This window comes from Calonectris borealis, chromosome 11, assembly GCF_964195595.1.
Source record: "Calonectris borealis chromosome 11, bCalBor7.hap1.2, whole genome shotgun sequence".
Taxonomy (NCBI): Eukaryota; Metazoa; Chordata; class Aves; order Procellariiformes; family Procellariidae; genus Calonectris; species Calonectris borealis.
This window is the reverse complement of record NC_134322.1, coordinates 11,261,898-11,280,099: the sequence shown is the minus strand read 5'-3', so window position 1 is coordinate 11,280,099 and position 18,202 is coordinate 11,261,898. Positions and strand designations below refer to the sequence as shown.

The window sequence follows — 18,202 nt, the reverse complement described above, 5'->3', positions numbered from 1 at the left end:
CGCACACCCCCGGCCGTGCTGCAGCAGCGCTCTCCGCGTCAGGCCAGGGGGGAGAGGAGAGCGCTGACCAAACTTGTACCGCGCACGTTTGAAATACGCGGCTTGTTTTAAAGACCGTGTTTTGAGACCCAAGACCTGCACGACCTTCACTGTAGCAGGCACTTAAAGAGAAATTAGGGAAGAGAAGAGAGGTTTTTTTTTTTTCTCTCCTGTGTTCTCAAATTATTACTTTAGTATCGTTTGGTGGAGGGTACAGGATTATTACACGAAGACGTTCTACTACTACACAGTACATACTGCAAGACACTGAATACTATATACATACATCAATTGCATCAAATTATTGTATGCAATCTGTAAAACTAGTTGCACGCAAACAATCCTCAGTTCATACTAATTTTTTAGTATTAGAATATCCAATGATAAAGTAACATCATTACAAGTCTTGTATTCTTATTTTCACATTATACATTTTCTTATAGGCACATATTTATATACAGTGGCTATTTCCATAACCAGCTCTATGTTCCAAAACAGCCCTTCTGAATTAAGAGAGATTCTGGAAAGATCTGTTTATTGCTGAATTTGACTTAGTATTTCTTCAGTGCAGCTGCAGATGCTGCCTGCAATGCTAAGTCCATTAATTCTCTGCAGCTCATCCAAAAAGTCAAGATGACAGCAATACGAACCCAGCTTTGCTGATGTACTTCAAAAAAATACAGTAGCAATTCATGTCCATAGGGTCATTCCAAGGTCATTTTGGAAAGAAGTGTAAGCTGGGACTACAGCAGCAGCTTTACTGTCTTTTACGACAGGTTGAGGAAAACGTACACAAGTTCATTATGACTAACGATTTTCCAGTTCAGAAAATGAATTTTACTACACAAGAAATGAAGGGGTGAAAAGACAAAGCAATTAATCACAAGACACTATTTAAAACAATCTTTTCGATATACGGAGTACTTATTCCACTTGATATTTTGTTAAGAGGAAAAGCTAAATTACATTCTGCCAGTAACGATGCAGAGAAAATAGCTTTTCTGGTACCTCTCAAACAAATTAGTTTTGTTTTTACACATTCATGTAATTTCACGGAATTTAACTGCCGCCAATAGTGAGCTGAAGTCCGCTGATACACTGACACATTCGAGATGATCACGTGAAATTATGTATAAAATATTATTTCTGGTATCTGTCCATCTTCTATTGATGTACCATTGTTGTTACCTGGTGAACTATAAAAGACAAAGCATGTTTTGCTAGCAGTAGGAGATTCGTGGATTACTTTCTTCAAACCTTTTGTTCCATAGTGGGAATCAGGACCCTGAAAAACATCAGAAGAGATTAGCAACTGAATGGAAGTGGGCAGCAAGACCCATAAGATATTGAGGTTCAAACACTACTGACTTAGGTTATTTTAATAGTATAAAATTTCTGTACCCACATCATGTAAGTTATATACAAAATCACAGACAACAAAAGCAAGTGCTCTATGTCTAAATAATTTTAAAAAAAGTTTCCTGACAGCAGACCTAAACTACTTGATTTTATCCAACTAGTAATGAATAAATATTTTCTAGTATTTCTCCTTGTCATACAGGTTGTCTATATTCCCACTTAGTTCCCTGCCTCAGCTTCTTTAATATGCAACATTTTTTTCCAACCCACTCAAACTTTGATTTCTGTATAGGGTATTATATTTAAAAGAATATTAAAAATTTTTGAGAAAACATTGAATAAATAAATTTGTCCATAACATTAAGGGGAGACTTTCCTAGAACAAATAATTCTTTCCTATGTTTCAGCATTAGTATATAAAAAGTGATAAAAGAAAACTTTGTTTCCTTGACTCTAGCTAGTGGTTAGAATATCCTTGATAAAAGAAATCAAACTAAAATTTTGATAGAGAGCTGTTAGATTAAATACTCTAGATAGTGCTTTTGCCCAGGCAGAACCAGTGACTTCCATTAGGACTCATTCTAACTCTTACATCGAGCCAGAAAATGGGAAGGCATGAAGGATCCAGTTATGAATTCTGTGCTGTGGCACAGAAGAGAGGGAGCAGTCTTAAAAAGTTACCGTGGAGTTTAACTATGGCCTTCTGTAGCACTAAACTTAAAATAAAATCAAGATCTAAACACACTTCCCCATCACAAGACAGATAAAAGAACAACTCTTGCATCAAAATAACATTTTCTTCTGTACTGTTAGGTGTTCTTACTTTCAACGTTGCACAAGCTGTGTAGCAAACTGTTGGCAAAATCTCTATAGGTTCTTTGAACATAACTCTGAATGTACTGGCTGTTCCATCACAACTAAATCCAGTATCATTTTGTCCTAGCGTTTGATTCTTCTCATAATCAATTATCTGTACAAAAACAAGAATAAAGTATTTTTAGGTTTACAAGCTTGAGAAAAAAGCTTATTGTATGGGTATTAAAAGATTAGAAGCAAACACTCGCCTACTCCACCCAGTTTAATTGCAAGAATAGTGCAATCTCAGAACTGGAAAACAGGTGTAATTTCCCGATACCATTAGGGTTGATCCAGCAGTGTGCCAAAGGATGGCTTGCGAGTTTTACACAGGCTGTCCAATCTGTGGGCTAGATTCAACACTGCTCCAACCAGGTTATAGTCTTTGCTTGGGAGATGAAGAACAGCTCTGCGACTTTCAGCTTCTGACTTTCATATACTACATATAATCCTGTACTTAGGCTTGCTGATCTTCGTACACCTACACAGCCCACATGCGGGAAGCACATTCGCTGGCTGTGGCTAATTTAGAAAACAAGTTTTTACAGATAATGTAAGTAGTCGATGATACATTCTTAAAAGAAAACAGGAACTTGCACTGCTATGTTTTATATAATTTATTTCTATTCTAGATTCAGTATAAAAATTACACTCAGACTACATATTATTTCTTTTGCCTTCAATTTTAGTGGCAAATAGGAATCACTGGCTAAAATGTAGTAACAGCAGATACCCCACTTCTCATTTTGGATAGTAATCCTGATCCATGCTGCTGAACACCTCTTGCCGAAGTTGGGTATCAGAGCTTTAGAGTAACATGAATACCTCTCATGATTACTGCACTAACAAGAATCCTATCCATTTTAATATTTTATTATTAAATTGCCATATAATTTTTAATATTGCACAAATGAGATGAAGCCCTATTCTAGGCAAAATGTACTCTAATTTTTTTCCCAGCCACAATCAATAGAAGTATTAACAATTATAATGCTGAAGTCCTAAGCCCCTTTCACATAAAAGATGTATTTGCAATATACATCATCATTATTTTAAGTCAAGTATTAAATGTTTAACTCTCTGAAGCTCTGCTAGTACTGATGCAGGTCCAAGAAGAAAAGTAGAGAGACAGGACTTAAATACCTTTCCGAAAAGATTGTGACAAGAAAGTTTCAGATTCATCAGGAATTGGGGATACTTCCAGAATAAAGAGAACCTGTATAAGATGGATGGCCTTCATCTGACCCATAAAGGTACATTAGCTTTTCAGTTTGTATCAGAAGCATGTTTTTCAAGTGAATCTCTTGATCATTTCCATTTAATATGCTTTGGTTTGCCTTGCAAGAACTAAATTCTTTTCAGATGAAATAAATCCAGCAAACATGCTGAGGGAGGACACCAAATGCTCTCATCTGCTAACAGGATTTTAGGCAAGAGGACCAAACAAGAGTTAATGGAAAGTAAAAATCCCCAAATATGTATAGTACAACTGCTAGGTCCTCACCACCAACTCTTTTGTTCTGAAGATCCAGTCTAGTGAACTATGCTACTCATTTACATAGATGTATAGTTTGAGAAAACCAAACTGATGGCACTTCAAATTGAGGAATCTGCAAGTGAGCTTTTAAACTGATGAATGTGGAAAAGCCAACAAATTCCTTCAAAATCTCATTCCAGACACATTCTCTTTGGAACATCATAAGAGGAAAGACACAACATTTTTTTCTTAAGAGACAGACACAAAATTCCTCTCCTTAAGTACAGGACGGTCAGAGAATAGTAATCATCAAATAGGAAACAGAAGACAAATAAACTGTCATTTAAATAGGATGCCCAGAAATGAACCAAAACAGCAGTTCCAGCACATGCTAGAAGTCTACGAAATAAGACAGGGACAATGGAATTTCTGTCCCTAAATGAAGTCACAGATTTCACAAAATTTCCCACACACCTAGCAAATCAATGTGGTGTGATAGTACCAGGTTACGAAACACACAGCACAGAGTAAAACTGTGCTAGTCACGGAATGTTAATACCTTGTAAAAAAGCTTAGAATCAAATCAAAACTAATCTCAGTAAGAAGCAGAATTCAAATGGACTGAATTTCCATACTTAAAAAGGAAAAAATATAGTGCTGGATCAATATTACTAGAAGACAATCCCAACCACAACATGTTAAGAGAGGTCAAACAGGCTACAAGAGCAGGAAATACAATTTTAGTGGTGTCTTCATTTACCCGCTCAGACCAGGCAAGTGTCATATCAGGACACGAAGCAGGGGTGACATTTTTAGATGCTATCACTGACCATTTCATGAGCTTGCTAACCAATTGCTCAGTAGGAAGAAACGCAACCCTTGATTTGGTACTGAGCGATGAGCAGGATCAGATTCAAAATTTCATAATGGAAACACTATGTAACAGTGTCCATAATATACCTAGAGTCAATGCGCCCACGTGAACAACAAAAGCAAAGCCACCACAGCTGTGCTAAATTTCAAAAAGAGAAAAATGAGGAAGCTTGTTCAAAAGAAGCTAAAACGAACAATTAAGAAAATCAAATCCCTATAAGAAGCATGCAGACTACTGAAAGACATCACACGCCCAAGTACAGTATTGGTACGTATCACCTATTCGGAAAGGCTTGAGAAAAGGGGGAAAAGGTTGGCATGGTTGATCAGCAAAAGGTTATTACTGGAAATAAACAAACAAAAAAGGGCATCCTACAGAAATATGAAGTTGTATCCAGATTAAAATAGAAAGGTTCAAACTGACAGATTAAAATGTAAAAAATACAATTAAGCAGGCCAAAAGAAGGTTTAGGAACAGCTATCTGAAAGCATCAAAACCAATGTTAAATCATTCTTTCAACACAGCAGTAGCAAAAAGCCCTATAGATTCTCTGGTGGACTAAACAGCATGAAAATATAGAACGAGTAGCAGCAGGATACGGTCCTCACATAAGACTCTGGAGAACAGCAATACAAATAAGTCATTTACCAGCAGAAGAAACCGGGGAGATTCCCGTGCTGGGACAATGTTTTCAGCAAACCTAAAATTGAAGTAACTTTACAGAAGTTGTTGTGGTAACAGCAACATACAACCTTCCGCCTAAGACTGAATCAGTAGCAAGTAAGATGTCAATCTTTCCAAAAAGCTCTGGGCAAGGACAAGCCTCTAAACCCCAATACGTGTACTAGGTGAGCTAAGAACGTAGTAAATACCCAACCGGGTCAGACAAATTGTCCAATATGCTTGGACAGTGGCAAGAAAAGATGTTGCTGAGGGTTAGCACACAAGTCTCGGCTCTGCTATCTGTTCCCCCAGTATCCACAACAGTTCTACTAGGGGTGCTACAGTGCACATCCCCCTTCTGTTCCTTCTGGAATCTTCTAATGGATCTGCTATGGATGAATGACAATGTTCAAATACCACCAAATTCAAAACATGGTATCTGTTTCTTGTGGCAGTATGTTTAGTATCCTCTGCATTGAAAAAATAGTCATCTGTTTTGATCTGAGAGTATTGGGAAGCGTCTCCTAGTTCTAATATTCTGGGGTTTGGTGAATAACGAACAGTTCTGCATTTCCCCTATCCATTGTCCTCATGATTTTAGAAGCATTGCTCACACCTCCCCATAGCCTTCTCCCCTACAAACTGAAGAGTCCTAGCCTTTTTGGTCTCCCTTCATAAAGCAGCAGCTCTATCCCCTTAATCATTTTAATTACCCTTTTCTCTACCTTCTAATCCTAGTGTGTGAGACTGGGAACTACACACAATACTCAAGATGTGGGCGTACCTGGCTTTCATACAGCAACACAATGTCACCTTTTATCTTGTTTTCAGTATCTTCCTCATGACACAGTGGGCTTTTTTAGCAGTCGCTACATGTTGTGTCACTGATTTCAGAGAGCTGTTGATGACAAACCCGAGATCTCTTTCTGAATTACTAGAAACTTTATTAAAGGAGAAACTTTGTGCACAACTGAACAGATTACAAAGCTATGAAATTCCTCCGCAGAAAGCTTACAGGAATTCAAGGTTAGACCGGACAAGTATCCTGAAGAAAGATTCACCAGGAGCTACCAAATAGAGAAACCAAACTGGTCTCAGGAAATGCCTATACAGAAAATGATTGAAGGACAGGAGAATACAGCAGGAAGGGAGAAGAGTTTCATATTGTTCTTACTTTTCCCTAGCCATGCGCTTATGACCGCTGTTGGGGACAGAACACAGGTTAGATTCCTGGCCTATCAGATTGCTCCTACTCAATTCAAATATACACCAAAACTTTTGCAAGTACTACAAATGTAGTTTCTGCATAAGCCTATTTAAACAGAATGTACCATACCTGTATATTAACTTGATAGTCTGTGGGTCCATGAATAGATCCATATAATCCAAATCCCACTATGGAAATTCTTCTATTAACTGTGAACCTAGTAAGACACAAGCCAAGAAAGGAATTTAAACAACTGTGATCAGTCTGTTACCTTATTCCCAGACAAGAAGGAAAAAGACTTGCACTGAAGAGTAGGGAAGTAAACTGAAAATGACATTACATGAATATTTTTTCCAATAACACTTTCTATTTAGATTTCATAGTAAGAAAGGTATCAGTTTTATAGGTTAAAGCTTTGCTAATCCCCCAAGATATTCAGTATCTCTAAACAAAAAATAACCAGATTCTTTTTAATATCTCCAAAATAAAAACAGATCAAGACTTGGTATTTTAAAAAGGAATATGCAGCTAACAACCAATAACTCTAGAATGCACCCAGTCCTCCTGAGCATTGTTCTTTGCTATTTTATGTGCACAACAGCCTAAGTTATTTTAAAAAAAGGAAAAGAACAAACGTGCCCAAACAGAACCAGCATGTTTGTTACTGTATCTTATGCCAAAAAGTCGAAGTTGAGTAATATGTTCCCTTTCTTCCCACACTTCTCTGTCTCTCCTCCAAATAGTTTCAAAAGCCATACCTAATCCGATCACTTGTTCCACTGTAGCCCCAGCGACTCTCCACTTGCTGGAACCTGTTAATGCTGCATTCTTTTCCTCTAAGGCAACATCTTGGTCGGTCAATATAATCTACTTTCGGTTTAGGATTGACAGTAAAATGCAGGAAGAGATTTACTACTTCCCGATCTGACAAGATTCCAGACTGAGCAGGGCCTGTGAAAAGAAGCAACTTCTAAGACGATTCGAAGAATTACTCCAACTGTTGTATTTAAACCACACATATTTGCAAACTGAAGATGACAATAATATTTTCCAATGGCCAGATCATATTGTGCAGAATGTTTTGCTTTCATTTGTGCATCACAACTTCTATTAGTATGATATTAATAACAGAATAGACTGTTAAGCATCTAAACACTCACAGGTGAACAGAGCAGAGATATGGTCTAACAGTAAGACAAAGAACCCCAAAACTCACCTGCTGCAAACTCTTCAATAGTCATTAATGGAAAACGGATTAAGGAAAGAGCTCTTCCAAGGACTTTTTGTTTATTTCCAAATGTCACAGGCAGTTGTTGTCTTTGACATTCTGCTTCTGCCCAGCGAACAACAGCTCCGAAGAGTCTACTTTCTCGAATACTAAGGGTATCTCTTTCTAGAACTGCGCATAATGTGTCTAAAGAAAAAAAAGTTAACAGATTTAGGTCAGTTTTCATCCAAACCAGTAACAGTGTTACACATTAAGTAAGCTTAAAATGTTAAGCAAGTAAACACTAAGAACATTCATAATAAGACATCGAAGATAAGACAACTTATCTTATGTATAAAGAAATCTCCCAACGGCGTAGAGACTCCAAACTAAAAAATCATTTTCCTGCTATGAAGACAGCATATGAACTTTCTTCTTGATTCCTAAGAGTGTGACTATATATAATCTATGTAGTAACAACCAATATCCTAAAGAATTTTCATGGCTAGGGCAAGATCAAAATTGGAAGCAACCAAGCAGTAAATGCACACTACTAAAAAACCAAGTTATTCATGATGACATTGTCATGCTCTCATCTGAGTAGCCACCTGCCATTCTGGATCAACTATAGACACAAGCAGCAGTGGTGCACACAAAACCAGTTTAAAGATACATGAAAGTGATCTTAAACATTGACTTATTTGCCACCCACAAAGCTTGAAGGTGGAACACAGGATGTGAGGCAAGGTACTCTCACATGTTTTACAAAAGCAAGCTTTCCTGTATTTCTTACTCGTTCTGGCATTTTATGAATAACAGGTATGCAAAAATTCTCAGTTTATCATAGAACACAAGCCTGAAAAAAATGTGTTTTCATATTCTGAATCTTCTGACTTCTTTGGGAACTTTTATATGCCCTGAATTTAAGCAAGGCATGTTTGCAGGTCATAGAAAATATCAGATTGGAAAGTTAAAACAGATTGGGACTTATCAAGAGGAGAGATGAACAGTCACAGTCTTGGTACAAATCCCAGTAAACACGAGTTAACAATGACTTTAGAATTTCTTTAAGCGCCTGGAATACCTTCCTTTAGTCTGAGTTTTTCACACAGTCTAGCTGAATTGGAGTAAAATCTTAGACACATACAGCAACAATGAAATTAACTAACCAAATATACAACTGCTAGCTTTTCATAAAAGATGAGACATAGAAAGCAGCAGTTTAGAGAGAGATATATATGTATTTTTAAACAGATTTCATAAATTGTACCTGATCTGTGTAACACTGAATAGAGAAGTACCATGTGGCAACAAAACAGTATGATTCCTGTTAGGCGCAAAAAGCAGGTGTGGATCCCTCAGGGACACGGCACAACACTCAGCAAGTGAAAGCTTTGGCTTTAATGAAAGCGTAGTGTTACCGCAGTGGGAGCCCTGGGACACCTACACTAATCAAATGACGAGCCAACGCAGTGGAACCCTGCTCGGGAGTGAAGCTCAAAGGAAAACACTGCAGGAGTGGATAATAAAACTTGTGCTGATTAACATATCATACATACGCAATGTCCTGTTTTGCTCATTAGCAAACTCACTGACATAATGCAGGTGCTATTGTCCGAATTCTGAGATCTGCAGCTGGCCGTCACGTTGGCGCCCATGCAGAGGTGGGTGCAGATGAGGGGGGAAGCGAACTACCCCAGGTTACCACGACAAGGAGATAAGATGTGCTTGGGACTCTACATACTCAGATGGGGGAGGCAAACTATCCTGGGTTACCGTAACAAAGCCTTCTCGCGCCCTACAGTTCCCTTCAGAAGTTTACCGCTTCGGACACGCGAACTTACCTATATCAATATCAGTAAAGCCTTCTGCACTTATTGCATCCATAGTACTTTTGTCTATTGTGTCAAGACAAAGACTAGCAAGCTGAGGTTCATCAAACAAACGAGCCTAAAAAGGTAAAGAGATACATCTTAAGCATAAAATTGACAAACCACTAATCTTAAAAAGCAAGTATTTTTACTCTAGTATAGATCTAAATTAAAATACGTTGATTTGTCTAAGTACTCTTTGTGTTTATACCTTAAAGAGCACTTAAATTCTCAAAGGAGTGCATAATTAAGCAGAATTCACTACATGCAAATTTTCCTTTGTGCTTATGTTTGTAGTTTTGGCAATATAACTAAAAAAAAAGTACACATCAAATCCACTATAGCGAACTGAAGCACAGTCTTAACAAAAAACAATTAAAAGATTCATGCAAATACACTGTAGAATAAACTGGCTCCATTTGAAATGTCCCAGTCCATTGCATATTAAAAAGGAGGAAAAAAAGGGACCAAAAAAGGGACCAAAAAAGGAAAAAGAAAGAAGAAAAAAAAAGAAAAAAGCAAAAAAGAAAAAAAAAGAGCCTTTCCTCCACATTAATAAGAAGTTGAGTCTGTAAAAATGCTAACAGAGCAACAAGACATTTTCATACATAAATTAAGATTATGTGACAGCAAACCCACTGTGAAGTAATATTTAGTCATTTCCCTCCAAATACTGATTTTCCTAGTAAATCAAAACTAAGCTTAAAATTACCTACTTGAGTAAGCAGCATAAAGGCATTATCTGCTCGGAGGTGCTTTGTTAGAAAATCCACACAATGTGCTTCCAGGGCTGGGACTGCATACTTTTTAGCAGTGTATAAAGTAGTCATGACTGTTTCTGGACCAATTTGAACTTCATCTGAATAAAGAAACCTAGAAATCAATATACAAATACAGATCATAAAAACATATCTTGAGGGGGGCAGTCAAGCACAACATAACAGTCTCTTTGCATTTAGAAAAAAGGTCAAAGATTTGCACTGTGAACATGCAACAGTTGACCATGTAGCATTTTTACAAATCAATAAGTTAGTTAAAGGATTGAAGAAAGACTATGACGTTAACCTAATGGCATACGTTTGTTTTAAATATGTATTACTCCCTAAGACTGATCTGGCTGTACTAGTTATACATAGCTACCAAACTGTAAACAACAGCTGAGCTGCAGAATTACTTAACATACGAATGCATGCTCTTTTGATTCACTAGGAAGAGCTGTATTTCTAAATATCAATACATAACCCTCTATGGCTATATTACTGAACTTAATTTACTGACAGTGCACACTAGCTTCCCTGCCCTGAGGAGAATAGTGTCAAGGACTTACACTGTGATAACATCTTATGTCAAAGTCACCATTCTGCAGTGTTCAGAGGAGAGGAAAGGGAGTAATATTCTAGCAGATGACCTTGACTCTTCTATTCCTGCCATAGCAAAACACTCTGGCTTGTCTCCACTGTTTGAGGTTAGATGATTGAAATTTTACCATAAGCCATGAACCAAAAGATAGAAGTCTCCACCAAAACCAGGAAAAAAACCTGCTTCCTGAGCAGCTGTTATTCAAGACCAGACAAGATAGGATTTATTTTAAGGTTCTGTATGGAAAAGATGACTTTTTAAAAATAACTTTTCTTACAGGTGACATTGAAAATAACCTTAGCAACATTTCATCAGTTTTTCAGATAATAATCAAGAATAGTCTGTGATTTACAAAAATAAATCTGTGGTACACAAATAACCTCCTCACCTCCCCCCCCCCATCACCAGGTGATTAAACATAATAAACCAGGGCACATTAGCAAATGCAGGAATGAAGACCAAGACTTTCCTTTATATTTCTTAATATTTTTTGTTCAGAACTTCTTGGAAATGAATGGCAAGCAACAAGTAGAGACATAAGGCGTGTTTAGAAGGGTTTTTAATGTAACAATAACTAGTTTGTATTTAACGGAAGAAACCTGTTAAAGTAAAGGACTCAAACTTGTTTGCAACATGGCGAGATCAAAGTAACAGAAACCTAGAATTAAAGCTTCAACTGAAGTTCTTCACTGTTTATATTTCTTGTATTCCAAGAAGACTAATTCTCAGTAATTGCTAACACACAACTAAATATGGCCTTCAACATTAATTTTCCTACCAACAGGTACATATTTACCATTGCAATACTCCAATCCATTCAGATGGCCAGCTTTCATATCAGTTAGGAAATGTGAATGATGCTCTAGATTAATTCTTTAAACTGGATTTACATCAAACAGCTTTTAGAAAGAATGAGTTTAACTAAATGCTAACATTTTTGTTAGTAAAAGTTTCATACAGTTCATTTAGAACTGATTTATGAAAGCTATAAACTATTATCTGCTGACAAAAATGATGGGCTAACTTGCCAGTCACAATCACTGACAAATTTACTTTTAAGAAACTAACATCTCTAACATAGGTAGTTTTGTATACCAAATTGACAAGTAGTTCATTAAAGAACTAGAATAGCGCGTTTAGATTTTGGTTTTAGATTTTAAAAAATCTGTTTCAAAATGCCCTAACCTTCCTTGTATGACTTTGTAAGAGCTTGGAGTCCAAATCACATAAGAGCTGAACGTTAACAGACTGTAAAAAAAGCAGCATTACCACACAAACTACATTATAAATTCTACCTAATCCTAAAAAAAAAAAAATATTTTCACCAAATTGTTTTTGGAACATGATTTTCATTTTATTTTTTAAGTGTTTCCAAGCTGAAGCCATTGAACTGACCCACCAGAGGATCTTATCTGGCTTGTGGTTCACTTTCTACTATACCTTCTTAAGAATCAGGGTGCAGTTCCAAATCGCACTTTTCTGACCCTTGCTTTCCCAGGAATTTTGCAGGCTTTTTCCTCATATGATCAGAAACCAATTACATGGCCAAATGACAGGAATTCAAATTTTTCATTCACATGAGATCTATGAGATACAGGATGCTTTTTCATCCCTTGAAGGACACTCTTGAGGCTCTATGCTCCAATCCCTCCTCTGCTGCATGGCTGGATATACGTTAAGAGACACTCCTCAACTGAAAGTGTGTCAATGACAAACTAACGGGACTTAAGTGATTAAAGTCCTCACAACTAAAATTTGCACAGCATCTCAAGCTCACCCTGTTGACCTCATTATCTGTTTCTACACATCAATCACCACAGAGCATAACAACTCATAGTTCCAGAACATGCAATATAGTTACATACTTTGAAACTGAGAAAACTCATGACAAAAAGCGTCCAAATACACTAAGAAAGTTACATTGTCGTTTTTTTGTGTATAATATTTCAAGTTTTTGACAATGCCAATACTTTTCTGGGATTTGCAATGCCAAACAGTAGTCTTTTGCAAATACTAAAAAGTGTGAATTTACAAAGTTAAAAAAGGTAGCTGTAAAAACTATGAAAAATGGTAATAAAGTACATTGTTCTAGGATGTTGTACAATTCTATTTCCCTTAAGTATACGGATGGATGATGATGATGCATTCATCTACTCATAAAAAAGGAATTCTAGGTGTGTCTTCTCTCTAAAAATCCCTCTGCTCATGTGCCAAGAGGTCTGTCTCTGTGTTAACTCTTCCGTTTGTGGCATGCCTGAACTACCACACCTTTATGTTCGTACCACTGTTCCTCCTCCACTTAACTCAGTGGGGCTCAAGATCACTTATCCTTCCCCCTTGCCTTCTTTCCTCCTCTCATCCCCTTCAGGAGACTTACCTGCTCTTTAGATATTGACTGATTTTATTGTCATCCAGGACGGGGTGTGTGTGTATGTGCATAGTGGAAGAACACTTTTAGTGGCTAGAACAATTTTTCCAAGTGACCGCTCAATCATTCACTTTACATAAGCCTCTCATATATTTTATACTTTTCTTTACTCTCAGGTTAGCACATCTCTCTCCCCTAGTCTTAGCATCTTCCCAACAGCTGAAATATTTTCACCATTATAAAAGCATACAGGAATCTTCTTCCAGTTAGTCATGATTACCCCTCTATTTACGGCTTGCCAAAGTCCTCTGCAAAGACACTGGAAGATGAACTGCTAAATTTGTGCCATGCCATCACTTTCCTTTATACTATGATCAAAGGACAAGTTAAATTACTGTAAAATGTGAATGAACTTTAAAAAAAATCTTATTAAAACCAAAATGAAACCCTAAAGCAGAATCCTACTGAGACAACTTTAATTTTCTTGATCACTGCTATTCAATTTGTACAGTTAGAAACATTTAAAAAAAGCTGTTTAATCGGGAAGCAGATTCAAACTTTGTGATTTTGATATTATTTCAGTTCTTAAGGATTTATCTGTCAAACTACTGAAGTAGTCAGCTGCTTTTAAAAAGCTTCTCTGGCTCATGTTTGAAAACTCTTCAGGCAAGAAGAATACTGGACGATAAGCCAAAACACACACCACAATCATTTCTAAGACTTTGAGCTCCGCCAATTGTTTTCTAAGAAAGTTCTTTCCCTTTCCCCAGCCAATTTTAGAAGGCGCCCCTTTTCCCATCTTTATAGTTAAGATTTTAGCCCACAGACAAGGAGGACTACCCAACTTTCTCTAGGGGAAAAAAGAAACCCTAAAATGTATTACTGGAATTACAGTGGTACTATCAATTAAAGTTTCAATTAATTATTTTTAAATACTTTAACTCTACAAATGTATTATTTTAGAGGCCCCGTCAGAAAAAGGTAGCAATTGTAGCCGATTTTAAATTGTGTACGCATATATCCAAAAGAAAAATCAAAAACCAGACGTCACATTAACATGGTGACTATCAGATGTTTAAATTGTTCAATTTCTAACTACTTTTTTCTTCCTCACAAACATAATTCTTGAATTACCACCTATTTTGTGACAAAACACTAACATTGATACAAGTTTACATCACAGGACAGAGAAATGACAGTCTCACTGGACAGATACAGATGGAATGAATTTTTTAAGAGAATCAGAGAAATTTTCATCAAAAAAATCTTTTCCTTTGGCTTTAATTTACAAGTAGCATTTGTCAGTAGATCTTTATGAAACACATCAACTACAGATAGGACCTAATAAACCATATGAGTAAATAAAATGGAAACGAGCTGTGGAACATTAAATAATTAGTAAATTATCCCTAAAAGCTTTTGCATCACTTAAACATTTTCTTTACCTTGATGTTCATTTGCTATGTGTATTCAAAGATCCCAACTTAATTTCTAGCCGATACACCTCAAATTGGTCTTTGCAAAGATTACAGAAAGGTCCTATAAAAGGCAACCATCATCTGACCAATTTACTAATGACAGATAGAAGAGGCCAACAGTGCAAAGTATAATTCTTGTCTCTTCCGGCCAACATCAGGAAAAGACCCAGTTGTCTTATAGTTGGTATACTTCAAAAACAGTGTATACGAGCATGGAAGAAGCCCAGTACTACTCTGTATTAAAGAAGTTCTCCTTAGATATGTTTTTAACAAGGTGTTGCAATTTATTTTTATTCCAATATAAGCTCAAAATATATATGTAATATGGAAGAATGTCCTAAAAAGCTACCACGTATTTCATACCAAAGAAGACATCAAACCTGAGATGTTGCAACAGTTCATCAGTCTGGTGATATTTAGACAAGATACAAGTATAATCAGTTTACTTACGTAAGTCCCCTGACCATTATGTACTTGCAGCTCTACCAACACAAGATGGCTTTTGTTTGCTTCTAACAACATCTCTTCATTCACTTCTACAGTTTTCAAATACCATCCTTGTTATCTTTACTTAGAACTCTCCTGTTTCCGTGTTTATATTTTTGTCCAGACAAACTTCTCTCATTATATCCACCTTTCACTGTCCAGTGTTTTTTCCACATATATACAAACACATATATGTGCACATTCATTTACTTTTAACCTTTGAAATCATTTTGCTTGAAAGACACTTCCCATTTTCTCCCACTCTGCTACACAAACTCTTCACCTCTTCACTAAGAATCCACAAAATGAATACAGCTCATTTGCTAACAGCAACAGAGAGACATTGCGGCTGCTGCATGGTCGTTTGGGGTTTTTTTTTTTGGTGTTTTTTTTTTCTTTGGTTGGGGGTTTTTTTGGTTGTTTTTTTTTTTTCCAAATCAGTTACTGCAACTCCTGTGTCCATGATTACTAAAAGGAGTAGATGACTTCTCACTGTTCTTATCTGTTAGGCCTCAAAACAAAGAGAAAGTTGCTAAGACTTTGGAGCTTTTCCCATTACAGAAAGCTTCAAGACACTACATATGTATTTCCAGGCAACAATATTACTTGTTTCCCAAATGTTCATTACAGAAATCTGTTTCATATATTTTACAGAAGTTCTGCCTAGCAGAGGAGTTTCTTTGAGAAAAACCTTAAGGTTAAGCAATTTAGTCATATTACCACACCACAGCCTGATTCACAAAGAAACTATCAGTAATTGTTTCTATGAACACCGTAAATTTTATTTACACTGAGTAAAAAGAAATGGTAGATAAACTCAGCAGTTTTGTAAGCATGAGAAGTAGCAGATCCTATTCTGTCCAAACTAGAAATCACTAACCCATTGTACATACTTTCTGCCATCACTGCAGTCATGGTATCACTTGGGTGGTTTGTGTGTAAAAAGCAGTTTGTTACTGCCTTCTGCTGCATGTTCACTCTCCACCCAAAAGTATCTGAAATAAGTGTGATTACAATGGGTATTACTCTGGTAAAATGATACAACAATTTATTACCACCGCTGAAAAAGAAAAGTGAATAGTAAGATGAATAAAATTTCAAAGTAAGTATCAAATGAAATGAAAAGCTTGGTACAACAGCCTCTGACCCTTCTTAGCCATTATTAGATAGGTGGACGGACAGCTGCAACGCTCAGAGGAACCACTAAATCCCATCATCTTACTTTAAAAAAAAACAAACCAGAGTCAAAAAGCCAAACCAGCCACCCACCACTATCAAAGTACTTTTCTGAATGGACAATTAGCTGCCCTAAAATTAGGACACTTCTCTTGGGGAAAGGATGCGGGGGAAAGAGCAAGAAGGAACCAAAATGTGTTCGTGGGGCGGTTTGACCTTGCGTGCCAGCCCAGAAGATGGTTACGCGTTTTCTCTGCATCTCCCTCCACGGACGCGCACACAGCGGCCCGGGGGGAAGGCTGGGCTCTTTGGGGACAGGAGCCAGGAGGGGCACGGAGCGAGGAAATGACACCAGCGGCCCAGCGGGGCCCCCCGGCCCGGCCCGGCCCGGCGGGCGGGCGATGCCGGCGGGAGGAGAGACCCGCCCCGCTGCGCGGTGCCCCCGGCCCAGCAGCCCCCACCGTGCCCGGGGCCGCCCGCCTCCGCCCCGCCGCGGCCTGACCTCAGGAGCGCCAGGAAGGCGGCGGGCTCCACGTCGGGCAGCTCGATCTCGGCCGAGGTGGTGGCCATGCCGCCGTTAAACATCGCGTCGAAGACGGCGCTGCCGGCCGCCAGGACGAAGCGGTGGGCGGGGATGCGCTGCTGGCCAGGCCCGGGGGGCGCCCCCCCGCCCCCGCCGCGGGGGCTGCCCTTGCCCACCACGAAGTGCACGTCGCTGAGGAGCTCGTTGGAGAAGAGGAAGGCGAAGCGCTCCCGCAGCGAGCCCTTGGTGGCCTGCCAGTTGTACAGCGGCTCCCGTTGCAGCACCGCGCCGGCCTCCGCGGCGGCGGTAGCGGTAGCAGTGGCGGCGGGCGTCTCCGGGGGCGCGCCCGAGCCGCCGCCGGCGGCCGCCATCGCCGCCCTGAAGGGCCGGGCCGGGCCGGGCCGGGCCGGGCCGCTCCGTCCGCCGGCGGCACGCGAGCCCCGGCCGCGCGCCCCGACGTCAGCCGCCCCTGCGCCGCGCATGCGCCTCTGCCTCGCGCAGGCTCGCGGGCGAAGCCGTTGCTGCGCGTCTGCCCTTCCCCAACCTGAGGGGAAGCGCGGGCGGGAGGCCGCGGGGGCAGGAGCGCGGTCTTACGGGCGTCGGCCGGGTCCCGTAGGCAGTGTTTTGGATGTGTGTCACTTGTTAGTTTTATAAAACCGTCCGATACCCGCGTGTGCAGTGGGAATGCGCTTCCAGAGCCGCGAGGAGGGAAAAACCAGACATGCAAAGCACAGAGCACTGCAACAGTCACCAAAATTTATATCGTTACGTGTGGGAATGGATAAATTTTGCAGCTACTCTGTTCAGGCACGTGAAATGAGAATTCATTTTTATAATACCTGATTCCTTACAATAAAAGGCAAAACAAGGATTTTTAAACTATTTTTGAAATAATGTTGAAACTTTAATGACTGTGGGCATGTGTACCTTACAATTCTTATACAAAAGACATCCATTTACAATGTGTCTCGACATTTCATGTTTTAAACTTCTGAGGAGAAAAAACAAAGCAAAACTAGCAATAGTGAATGTAGCAGAGTCAGTGCGGTCTTTGTGCCTAAAGCAGTAGCCATCAAATTTAACGTCCTTGGACCAGGGAATGTAAGGTGGTGAATTAACTTGGCAAATTCTGACGAGCAAAATAGGACAATTTTTAGTGTACTATCTTGGTGGCTTTTGGGAAAAAAAGGGGAAAGAATAAAAGGTGTTTGCGTTTTCACAGTCCTGTCAAACCAGACACTGTCAGTTGAAAAATAAGGT

The 18,202-nt window shown here is 38.9% G+C and overlaps 1 protein-coding gene across 2 annotated transcripts; it reads right to left on the bottom strand.

Annotated features, from left to right (window-relative positions):
- Nucleotides 1-383: 383 nt before the first annotated feature.
- BTBD1 (BTB domain containing 1) lies at nt 384-17,365 on the bottom strand. Of its 2 annotated transcripts, XM_075159969.1 has the most exons (8): nt 16,922-17,365; nt 10,269-10,425; nt 9,526-9,631; nt 7,691-7,888; nt 7,233-7,425; nt 6,604-6,691; nt 2,222-2,368; nt 384-1,324 (listed from the first exon to the last, which is right to left on the bottom strand). In XM_075159969.1, exons 1-8 carry the CDS (start codon nt 17,311-17,313, stop codon nt 1,166-1,168), a joined length of 1,440 nt encoding a protein of 479 aa, XP_075016070.1. In that variant the 5' UTR covers nt 17,314-17,365; the 3' UTR covers nt 384-1,165. The 2 variants fall into 2 exon arrangements, with proteins under 2 accessions (XP_075016070.1, XP_075016071.1); XM_075159970.1 differs by lacking the exons at nt 384-1,324; nt 2,222-2,368 and adding an exon at nt 5,449-6,165 and having other exon boundaries at nt 16,922-17,344.
- Nucleotides 17,366-18,202: the final 837 nt, after the last annotated feature.

Bases quoted from the DNA above. Each gene is read 5' to 3' on its own strand.
- BTBD1 (XM_075159969.1), bottom strand. From the start codon at position 17,313: ATGGCGGCCGCCGGCGGCGGCTCGGGCGCGCCCCCGGAGACGCCCGCC. The intron at 7,889-9,525 runs GTAAGTTCGCGT...TTTTTTCTTTAG, and splicing joins CTTTACTGATATTGATATAG to ACACATTATGCGCAGTTCTA. The intron at 7,426-7,690 runs GTGAGTTTTGGG...TTCTTTTCACAG, and splicing joins TATTGAAGAGTTTGCAGCAG to GCCCTGCTCAGTCTGGAATC.